A 12,365-nucleotide genomic window follows, 5' to 3' on the forward strand; every position below is an offset into this window, starting at 1 on the left:
TTTCTTAAACTACAGTATGTATTAGTACAGTAGTAAAATGCAACAGCAAAGAACAGACACCTACAGATATGCACCTAGTTTTAAGTAAAGTTCAGGACAAAACTTGGATTTATATAAGCAATAAGTTAAAAGGTGGTGATTTACAAATAGGCTTCCTTTAAATAAGATTTATCTGGTGCATCTAAACTCATTCTATTGCAAACAAAAACCACAATATCTATACTGCTCAGCAATAGGTCTTGCATAAAATGTAGTACAACTCTGGTTATATCTCAAAACTTAAGCCTTTGTTTGAGGTAGAACAAATACATCAAAATACACAATTTAAGGAGAATTTCAGTTAATAAAACTCAACTTTTACTTGGTCGTTAATCTGCAATTTTAAGTTTTCATTTTAACTGCACTTTGTGAATATTCACTCAATGACAAGAAGAGTAAATGTTTTACACACAGAGATGAATCATATGCTTGTTTCTTTTACCCATTTAAAACACTTCCCCATATGTGAAAGTACATATACCTATGTTTTTCTATTCATCTTTTCAAGTCTGGGTGTGAGAGAATGGAGAAAAGTGTTCTTAGTATGTTTCCATCTTCAGATTAAACTCCTCTAAATTTCTGAAAAAAACTCATTATATAATTAAGACAAATATTTTTATAACCATTGTCTCAACTGACCATCCTTTTCTAATTTATTAATCACACAGTGTGAATCCCATTATTCACTCAACACTGAAAATACATTTATTTCAGCCTCCCTGCAAACACAAGGAAACTTCAGAAGGAGAAGCTGAAATAAGGCTTCTCCTCATTCTCTGATGGGCACTGGGCTCTTCTGGTGGTCAAGTTAAGTATCCATTCTATTACTCAAAAGTAGTATTTCAAAGTCCTAGGACAATGGACTGTGAAAATGACATCACCTATGTACTCCTTGGACTATATTCCCCAGCTTTGTTGCACCATACTTCTGTTTTAGGGTGCCCTGGCAAAGGGATTTTGTGGTATTTGATATTTTAAGTTAAGCTTAATTTTCAAATCACATTTTAATTTTCACATGTAAGTAAAAATTATATCCAAGGTTTTATAGGTATTCTGGCAACATTCCTTCTACATTTTTTTTTCCTGTCGACATTCTTAAGAGCTGTAAACCAAAGTGCTTTTAGCGAAGTTAGTCTATTTGTAAGAGTCAAAGTTTTAATGACTCTTAGTTGTTGTTATTCTCTCACTTTACAATAGACTGAACAAGGTAAACGTATGTCCAGTCCTGTTACTCAGTCTTAGAGTAGTATATTCAAAGGCAGCATCTCTTGGCTAGTCTGCTCCTACTGACTTACAGCTTTCTATGACCCAAGTACTGAAATGATACAAAGTATGAGATTTTATAATATGCATAATTAGAAATTCTAATAAGTCAGAATTACAAACTTGTCAACTGTGCAGAATGGTCAATTTATAAAATACAGTTAAGTTGAACTTTAAAAAATGTTGACCAATTATTCTTCATAAAAACTTTGACATATTTTAGGTCTCTCATTTGAATGGATATCCATCATTACTTAACAAATGCCTAAATTTATTGGTATTAGCAAAACTTGAACATCTGTAATCCTGTAAAGATGACCAGTGTTTTCTTGACAAAGTTTTCATTTCAAGTCTTTCTGAATGGTGTTTTAAAGGGTGCTTCGCTACATCTTCAGCTCTGATCTTTAAGAAACAGATTATTATATCCTTTAGTAACTTTACAAAGTGATTGATGGCACACACTTCTCCATCAAAGAGATGCTCATCTAAATCTACAAAAAGATAAATATGCTCAGAAAGCTCACATAATATTTTCTGCTGGAGATACAATTCTCTCTGTTTAGGAAGTAGTTCATAGACTGCCATTCCTGAATGGGTTTTTACAATTCGCTCACAAATATTTACGACTTGACATAGGCTTTCTGATGGGAAATGCAAACCATTCTTCTTTTTAACACATAACAGTGACCCAATTTTAGCAACTTTGAGATCCGAAGCATACAGTGCACTGACACACTCCTCACAAGTTAAAAGAGTGGATAACTTATTTGCAATATAACTGGCACAACAGGTGAGTTTTCGCCTGTGATCTGACAGATCAAGTAATGCCTCACTTAGAGAACAATTAGACCAGTCTTGGCAAATATCCTCTTTGTGAAAAAGAGTCTTTATAACGCTGACACCATACTGACGCTGAACTGTCCGAAGAGCCAAGTCTGTCCTTCGAGCAATTGAAATGTCAAGGATGCTTATTTCACTTAGAAAAACTTCGTCTTGTAATCTGTATCTGGTCTCCAAATTATGGTAAGCCTTCTGGAATGCCATACAGGTAGGGTTAGAACTGGTTACTAATACCCGTCTAAGCATCTTCAGAAATAATTCCAGATGGTCTTGACTGAATTTATAAGTCAGAAGATATGGAAAAGGCATGACCTTAGGGAAAACATAATTCTGGTACAGCCATTTTAAGCTCTCAGCATTAAGTAAAAATCCCAGGAATCCTAGTTTTCGCTTACCTTTAATTATTTGATTGTTGCTAGAGTCAGATAATGTCACAAAGATAGTCTTGGCTTCAATTAGCACACGATTAATTTTACTGTAAGTTTCAGGCAATAGAGGTCCTTTAAGTCCCTTTCCATAACAGTTCCTACTATTAAAAATGTCAAACAGGTTGTTAATTAACCGTAAAAAATGGACGGTACCAATACAGTTTTGAAAAGGAGGCAGGCCTAGCGACAACAAGCACTCCAGTGCCCTGGCCACACTCTCACTGAACACTTGGGCAGCACAGTTCATCTTCAGTACATGGTTTTTCAGATTTGCAAGTTTTCTTGGGAGTCTTTCTATATTTGCTAATTCCTGTTCCCCTAGTGCTACTAACTCCACAAGGTGCTGCCAATGTGCTGTGCCATTAATGAACTGAATGTTTTGAAAATTCTGAAATGCGTTTCTTACTAATCTGAGCAAGTGACAAGAATCAAAGAAGTAGGCAATCTGCTGACTAGAAGATGAAGGATGCTGAAATGTACACTTCATGTTGTCTCCGTCGATATGTATCCCCAATGCTTTTGCCATCTGAACACTGTGAGCCGTAGCATCAGACGTAACGGCCAGAACTGTGATCCCTATGTCACTCAGTTTGCCAATGGTAAGACGCAACAGCTGAGCTTGCAAATATCCAGACGCCCTGTTTACAAAAAAATAACCAAGAGGCGTTCTCCAGTGACCAGAAATACCCACCGCCATTAACAAAACAGTTTCGGAGGCAAGTGGCGTTTCATCGGCATCAAGTATGCCAAGGCCAAAGTCCATAAACCCTTGCAAATGGTGATTACTAGGGTCCCACTGAAGTTGTTGCTTGAGAGAGATGCCTTTTATGATCAGTGAACAATATTGATATAGCTGGTCTCCATTCTCTACTCTTCGTTGAAGAAAAGAAAAAATGTTGCTGTTGAAGCCTGGACTGGGTTTGCATTTGGATAACCATCTGGAAAAATGAAAAATATAAAACTCAAATGAAGAAGTAAAAAAAGGAAAAATGCCATAAATGGTACTAAAGTAGGGGTGTCTGGGTGGCTTGGTTTTGGTTCAGGTCATGATCTTGCAGTCCTGGATTGGGCTCCCCGTCAGGCTCCGCACTCAGTGTGGAGTCTGCTTCAGAGGTTCTCTCGCTCTCCAATGAATAAAATCTTTATGTTTTTTAAAATTTTTATTTATTTATTTCAGAGTAGCACAAGCCTGAGGCGGGGTGGGGAGAGAGAGAAGCAGGCTCCCCGCTGAATAGGGGGCCCAATATAGGGCTTGATCCCAGGACCCTGGGATCATGACCTGAGCAGAAGGCAGATGCTTACGTGAGTCACCCAGGCACCCCTAAATAAAATTAAAAAAAGAAAAAAGGTACTAAAGTAGCCTCGAATCCCTATAGAAACAAAGCCAAGTACAAGTAGCCAAATTCTAGTTATTTTCAAACGTATATTCATATAATTACTATAAAATAATAAGGTAACAGAGAAACTCAGAAACAGAGTAGTATTTCAAAATACAAATATACCACAAAGCAATTTTCACTGTTCATTTACTTTTTTAAAAAGTATACAAACCAATTACCCAGTTTGTTCTAATTGATGTGTTTATAATTTAGATAATAAACCAGCCTTACCTGTCAATTCAATGAAATGAGAAAACTGCTGAAGGGGAAGGAAACTTTGAGAATATCTAGCACATCTAACTCATTTTACAGATTAGGAAACTGGGACAGAGGGGGAGCTTAAACCACATGACCCTTACCTTGCCACTAGTTCTGCACAAATAGGAAACCCAGCTTTCCCGAGGTCCTGCCCATGCTTTTCCCATAATTCTCAAAATTATGTCCTCTGGGACAATTAAGGTATCTGCATCTGTCTGCCCTATACAAAGTACCTACCTTACTACCTCACGAATTCTTTTGTAGTGTCCCTGACCTTCCCAGACTTCTGATTATGCTTTCGTATTAACGTTAGCCTCTGTCTTCAGAATCCTTTCCACTCAGTTCGAATTTACTCTTTCTAACTTGTTGTAGGGTCAGGAAAGGCAACAGCCAAGTTGAATCACTCTCTAAAATAAGACTAAATGGATTCTGAAGTATAGACTAGAGTGTTCATCTTAATTGAAGTTTACTTAAAAAAAAAAAAGAGAGATTTATTTATTTGACAGACAGAGAGAGAGCACAAGTAGGCAGAGTGGCAGGCAGAGGTAGAGGGAGAAGCAGGCTCCCCACTGAGCAGGGAGCCTGATGTGGGGCTTGATCCCAGGACCCTGAGATCATGACCCAAGCCAAAGGCAGATGCTTAACTGACTGAGCCACCCAAGTGCCCCTGAAGTTTACTTTTGTAACTCAAATGACTTTTGGGGGGTTTATATTTCTTTCTTATTTTAAAAGATTTTATTTATTAGAGAGAGACAGAGAAAGCACAAGCAGGGGCAAGGGCAAAGGGAAAGGGAGGAGATGCCCTGCTGAGCAGGGACCCAATGTGGGGCTCGATCCCAGGATGCTGGGATCATGACCTGAGCCAAAGGTAGACACTTAACCAACTGAGTCACCCAGGGGCCCTCTTTTTAGCCGACTCCCGGCTGAACAGGGAGCCTGAGGTGAGGCTTGATCCCAGGACCCTGTGATCATGACTAACTGAGTCACCCAGGTGCCCCGGGGTGGGGTGGGGGGCTTATATTTCTGATTTGGGGGCTATATTCTAAGCTGCCAAAGATTCTTCCTGGAGAGCCGACCTCTATTTCATTCAGACTCTTAATGTACCTAAGTATTTCAGGACAGGGCTTTCCAAATATTTTGCTGCAACCTAAAAGTTCCATAAATGAAATTTACCCTCACTACATGCCATGCACACATATATATAATATGGGTGTATATAATGCCAATTATAACCCACTGAATTGATTTCAACGTTTACTAATGGGTTTAAAAAATATATTTATAGGATGCAAAAGACATACGTTGACTTTAAGTTGCTTTTAACCTATTTGAGAGACAAAAGTACTAATCAAAAAAATTTTAAGTATTAATCAGTTGTTTTAAATAGTAAGATATGACAAAACAGGGCAATGCTACAGCCCACTAGTATGCTGAAGAGCCTTTGAAATTGTGTCTCCAAATTTTAATTGTTAAAATTTTTTTTCTTGAATTAGGATTCTCAAATGAACACCAAAGATGCTAACTGTGTTGCAAATGGAATCATTATGTAATGAAACTACTTCATGCCTCTATGTAAAAGTTTTTATTTTAAATAGGAAAGCTAATGTTCTTTCAGTTTGATTTTTAAATGGAATTCTAAATGGTATCTTCATGTCCACAGCTACAAGAATGAGGTCTTGAATATCAGGCAGAAAGATATGTGGCCTTATTTCTAAAAGTTTTTATAACTGACAGTGGAAATACCCAAACCGTTTGTGACTTAGGACTGTAGAGAACTGATTGATTTCTATCTCAAACCCTTCTTCCCCTTCAAAATGAAAAAATTTTTTGATTGTAAGAAAAATTTTTTAAAAGTAAAACAATACTGAAAAGTGCAAAAAGTAATAGTCACTTCAATATTTCAGGGACATTCTTCCAGATTCCTTTATGTATATATACACCTAGATACAATTTTTAAAACTTACACTCAATCTTTTTTTACTTAATAGTAATGTTACAGCAATATTTTTCTGTGTTCTTAACTACTGATCTACCTCATTTTAAATGTGTACGTGGTATACTGGAGTATAGTTAAGCCATAAATAATTTAACTATCCTATACTGAAAGTCGTTTAGACTGTTTCCATTTTTTAGATAATACAAACAGCATGGTACTGTGTACTTGGGTGCACACATACACATGTACATATTTATGTCACTTATGCAATTCCTAGGAGTAGGACAGAGAGGTAAATTTACTTACACAAGCATTGAAATGAATGGATTCAACTTTTTAAAAAAGATTTTATGTATGTATGTATATATGTGTTTTTAAAAGATTTTATTTATTTATTTGAGAGAGAGAGAGAGTACAAGCAGGGGGAGCAGCAGGCAGAGGGAGAGGGAGAAGCAGGCTCCCTGCTGAGGAAGGAGTTTTACGTGGGACTCGATCCCAGGACTCTGGGATCATGACCTGAGCCAAAGGGAGACGCTTAACCAACCGACCCACCCAGGCATCCCTATGTATTTATTTGACAGAGAGAGAGAGAGAGAGAGAGAGTGAGAGAGCACCAGCAGGGTAATAGCAGAGGGAGCTGCACAGGGAGAGGGAGAGGGAGAAACAGGCTCCCCGCTGAACAGGGGGCCTGCCATGGGGCTTGATCCCAGAATCCTGGGATCATGACCTGAGCTGAAGGCAGACACTTAACCAACTAAGCCACCAGGTGCCTCTGGATTCAACTTTCACAAGAAATTAAGAACAAATTTTGGACTTCCAGTGCACATAACTGGGTGAATCAATTTAAAATTAATTCACATTCCCAAATTTTCCTTCACAAAGTTTTTACCAATAATTTACATTGTCATCAACATGATATTTTAAATTAAACAATAGCTTATTTATGGAGTGATTATAAGGAGTCCATTGGCTGGCTTAAAACTCTGCCTGGAAAAAATACAGTGCTGAAGAGCCAAAATGCTGAGCTAAGTGGTTTTCAAGACTATTAGCTCCTCCCATGGTCTTGTTTACCTTTGAATCTCTTATATCACCTTCTCTATTAGAGGGAGCTAATTTACTAATTGCAATGAATACCTAAATAGGAAATTAGAGGAAATCTGTAAGATCATACCATACGTATCACTGTTATAATAAGGCAGGCTGAGGATGTTATGACATTTTTACAAAAGATATGTGAAAACAAACCTTCAAGACCCAAAGAACTGGAATTATAAGCAGCACAGCTCTGGGATGGTTCTGGACATAAAAAATTCAAGAGAGTACTGAAAAAAATCCAACATCAGTACACAGAAAATTACAGAAGCAACTGATAGTGGCTAAGAATTAGAGAAAGCTACAACAAGGAGAAATTAGTGAGGGACCTGTCTGAACCAAGAGTTTTTAAAAATAAAAATCTGGCTTGGTCTGTCATCATCTAATCATCTACCAAATAACTATTTCTCCATAATCACTGAGGGGAAAACAAATATTCACATTTTCTCCTTTCTCCCCAAATTTCTTCTGTCTCCTTCCGCAACTCTCCGCTATTATCTTTTTCAGTAGGTTCCACGCCCAGTGTAGGGCCCAATGTGGGGTTTGGACTCACAACTGGCAGATCAAGATGTGAGCCCCGAGATCAAGAGCCAGTCACTTGACTGACTGAGCCACCTAAGGGACCCTCAGCTACTATCTTTACGTCACTGAGAAAATAGAAGCAATCCAAAAAAACCTCATTTTCCTACCATCAATCTGTTAACCTATTGAATCTGTATCTCTGCCCTTTAAAGAATTGTCCCTACTCCTAATCAAGGCCAGACGTCTCTCCACAATGGTGTTAGATGTTATCTCTCGCAATCCTCTCTCTTGTGCATCACCAATTTTCTTCCCTACTAGATCATTCCCTTGAGCATGCAAACACAGTGGAACAACTCTGCTCTCAACAGAGAGCAATTCCTAGGAGTAGGAATTGCTCCCCTCCCCTCCACCTCTGTTCCCGTCTAGCCACAGATCCACAGCTCTGCTCCTTACATAGCAAAACTCCTTGAGAATCCATAATCATGGTCTCTCTTTCTTAGGCTTCTGGTCTCCCTTGATCCCATTTCAGCCAGGCTTACCTCTCTACCACTCTATTGCAACTGCTTTTGTCACTATCATCAATGACCTCCATCTTGCAAAATCCAACAGTCAATTCTCTGTCCTCCTCTTACTTGCTCTCCCAGCACTAGGGACATAGTGGACTACTATCTCCTCGAGACACTTTCTACACTTGGCTTCCAGGCCATCACAAAGCTTCCAGGCTTGGTTTTCCTCCTGTGTCACTGGCCACTCCTGACCAATATTTACTGAATAAATACTAAATATAATGATTATAGATAATGATTATGGAGGTCTAAGACATAAGCAGAGATGTGTTAAAAATAGAGACAACTTTTTAAATGGAAAAATAAATGGACATGTAATCAAACATGAATATGTTTGACCATTCAGACTTTTTAGAATAAAATCTGTATATTTCTAAAATATGAGAATAACAGCCACTAAAATAAAATTTTGTGGATAAATAGATTTTTAAAAATGTCTGAGAGAATATATACCAAACTGCTGATAGCAGTTATCTTAGGAATTAGGGGAATGGAAGTACTGTAAATATTTTTCATTTTCTGGTATTTATATACTTACATATTGTTTGAATGTTTTAAAGCAAGCATGTATTACTATCATATTAAACAAGGTACTTTAGTTTCAGACAAAGTACCCAAAGAAATAAACAACTTTTTGAGTACTAAAGTTGTACTAAATAATGTCATAGCAAAGGCCATAAATGCAAGATGACATGGAGAAATGATCAGTGTGAGGTGGACTTGCTGGAGTATGTAATCCAGATGTTGATGCAGAACGATAGGAAATGAAGAATTGTCTCACATCAACCAGAGTGCAAAAGCAGGAAGCAGTGCTTTAAAACCAGTGAAGACAGGACTTGACTAAACAAGGCACTGGAGGGGGAAATACCAACACAGTGTCTCTAAGAACATCTCCTGCCTAGCAGAAAGTAAACATTCATAAATAAGAATAAAATCTGGCCTAAACAGTAAAATCATAATATGGAAGAGCATGAATAAGCCTACACACCAATGTCCAACTCAATTAGAAAATGGCCATTACAACCAAAAAACAGAAACAATATAAATAAATGTCCAATAGCTGCAGAATGCCCTGGTTAAGTAGGGTACAACTAACTACCTGATACTATGCAGTTGTTAAGATCATAACTATGTAAAAAACTAATAAATCTAAGCACAGAAAAAAGACTGGAAGAAAATTCCCTAAATGTTAATAATAACTGTTTACATATAACGTAGAAGCAGGATTAATGAATTGCCCTTCTTTTTCTCTCATTTCCAAATTTTTTTATTAATATTATTTTAATAGTATGCGGAGGAAAATTATTCATTGTTTTATAAGAAGATGTAATATACAACATGGTGACTATAGTTACTAATACCATATTGCATATTTGAAAATTGCTAAGAGAATAGGTCTTGAAAGTTCTCGTTACAAGAAAAAATCAATTTTAACTATGTGTGTGATAGATGTTAATTAACTAGACTTAGTGTGGTGATCATTTTGCAATATATACAAATACCAAATAACTGTTATACACTCAAAACTAGTATAGTGTTACATGTTAATTACATGATCCCTCAGAGTTTCTCCAGCTCAGAGCCCCTCTGAGTCTGTTTTAAAGTTGAAGCAGTAAGAAACCAAGAGGCACCTTCCAGAACAGAGGGCTGCTGTCATTCCTGGCTGGCCTCTGCCCCACCTGCACTGAATTAAATGGAGTGCTGTTCTTCAAACGGCAACTTGAGGTTCACTGCATTTCTCCCTTACCTCTATTTGAAATGCTAAGTGACCATTCAGGCATTCTTTCTTTCCACAAACATTTATCAAGGGACCATTGTGCTCCAGGTACCTTGCGAGGTCAGGATTAGTGGGCAGCATAACAGAATCAGACACAGACCTCATACTCATGCAGCTTACAGTCCAGTGGGGAAGACAGTGTTTCAGGAACTGAATTCAGTTCTGTATCAAATGTGTGAGAGGAGTACTTACTCCAGGCCAGGCTTCTGAAAGGATGTCATATCTAATTTGAGTCTGAAGACTGAGGAGTAATCGCCAGGACCAACAGAGAGTGAATGGGCATTTTAGGCACAGGGACCAGTAAGTCCCCGAGGCAAGAAGCAGCAAGGAATGACTTAAAATTGGAGTATGGAATGCTAAAGGGCAGGGAGGGAGGCAAGAGATGAGCCTCAGAGCCCAGCAGGGCCCACATCACAGGAAGTTCAGTAAACCACAGGAAGGAGTTGGCCTATAGGTTGTGGGTAATGGGGAGGCTAATGCAACAGGAAAGTGACTATTATCGGTAGAATTGTGTCCCTCAAAAAAGATACATTGGAGTCCTAATCCCCAGTACCTCAGAAAGTGACCTTATTTGGACATATGGTCTTTACAGGGATAATCAAGTTAAAATGAGGTCATTAGGGGTGCCTGGGTGGCACGTTAAGCGTCTGCCTTCGGCTCAGGGCGTGATCCCGGTGCTCTGGGATCGAGTCCCACATCAGTCTCCTCCGCTAGGAGCCTGCTTCTTCCTCTCCCACTCCCCCTGCTTGTGTTCCCTCTCTCGCTGGCTGTCTCTGTCAAATAAATAAATAAAATCTTTAAAAAATAAATAAATAAATAAATAAAATAAAATGAGGTCATTAAAGTGAATCCTAATCGTACATGACTGGCCCTCATAAAAAAGGAAATTTGGGCACAGAAGCACAAATACATAATGGGAGATGATGTAAGGAGACAAAGAGAAAAAGACCACCATCTACAAGTCAAGTTAAGAAGAGAGGCATGGAACAGACCCTCCTCCCTCACAGCCCTCAGAAGGAATTAACCCTGATGACACCTTGATTTTGGACTTCTAGCCTCCAGAACTATGAGACAACAAATTTCTATCATTTCTAAGCCAAATACATAAATACATACATACATACACAAACAGGCATCTGTAAAACCAGTGATAAAAAAATAGTAGAAGTTGAGTATTACTTTTATAAGACATTACCGTAAAGCCACTGTGTTATTTACTTATAACACAGTGTTACAACACTAAGAAAGTTATAAATATATCTATGTATTTTGACCACAAATCCTACAAAATTATTTACCAAAATCTCCTCCCTGAATAACCTGCCCTGGCATCAACTACAGTGCTTATAAAAATGCAGATTTTTGTGCTTAGCCTCAAACCAATGGTGTCACTCTAGAACTCTTTTGGATTTTCTAGGCTAGTCTGATAGTAAAACTACTGAAATGTTTTAGAAATCCCCAAACTACTACAGTATATTCAAGTCCAGATTTTTTATCACTGAGAGTGTCTCTGCCATCCAGAGGATGCATAAAAATTATCAGACTATATGCCTTCATTTTGTTGGTGAAAATACTGTTGCTGTGATAATATGCAAATACCACCTGAAAGTTTCTAAAAAGAGAAAATGGGCTAATAAATGAGAGTATAAGTATGAATAGCCTTAACACACAAAATGCAATAAAATAATATAATACTCATTTTCTTTAACATCTAAAAAGTAATTCACTTACGTCCTGAGGATGGAAGAATGAGGCAGCTTGAGAATCTTTCTTACATAGTCATAGACTTTGCTACTGCACAAATAGAGGGTACATGCGAACTGTTTCATTTCTGTGGAGTACTCAGCTGTTTCTCTCCAGTTATACAACTCCCATTTAAAATCTGTTAAAATAAATTTATTTATTTTTTGTGATGAAGTGTGTACAGTAACATTTTCAGGTATAAATCACAGCATTTGGATATAAGTGCAGAGAACATCAAAATCCAAATACAATCAGAGTTTCACTGAGTTTGTTCAAAGGTTAATATCCAATCTCAGGGCCTCCTGACCAATTCCTCCTGCTCATCTTGGATCATTTCACTCAAAAGAGAGAAGAAAAAAGTTTCCACTTGAATCACTAGGTTTTACTATTCACTGGCAGCCTAAGTGGAGAATTTTAGAGGAACTGGAAAGAGAATGAAATAACTGGATAAGACTAAGTTTCTGGATTATGAGTACGTTTATTTGTTTTATTTTGTTCCCTGGTTACCATTAATCTAAGGGT

The 12,365-nt window shown here is 37.8% G+C and overlaps 1 protein-coding gene across 5 annotated transcripts in view; it reads right to left on the minus strand.

The window, feature by feature from the left end:
- Window positions 1-12,365, minus strand: part of THAP9 (THAP domain containing 9) — a 20,746-nt gene continuing 8,381 nt past the window's right edge. For all 5 annotated transcript variants that reach the window (XM_002912468.4, XM_034671616.1, XM_034671615.1 and 2 more), the window contains 2 exons: window positions 11,832-11,982; window positions 1-3,508 (listed from right to left, as the gene is read on the minus strand). In XM_002912468.4, the coding sequence (XP_002912514.1) occupies window positions 1,531-3,508; window positions 11,832-11,982 (2,129 nt within the window). In that variant the 3' untranslated portion in view covers window positions 1-1,530. The remainder of the gene's footprint in view (window positions 3,509-11,831; window positions 11,983-12,365) is intronic.

This window comes from Ailuropoda melanoleuca, chromosome 11 (genome assembly GCF_002007445.2).
Source record: "Ailuropoda melanoleuca isolate Jingjing chromosome 11, ASM200744v2, whole genome shotgun sequence".
NCBI classification, from domain to species: Eukaryota; Metazoa; Chordata; class Mammalia; order Carnivora; family Ursidae; genus Ailuropoda; species Ailuropoda melanoleuca.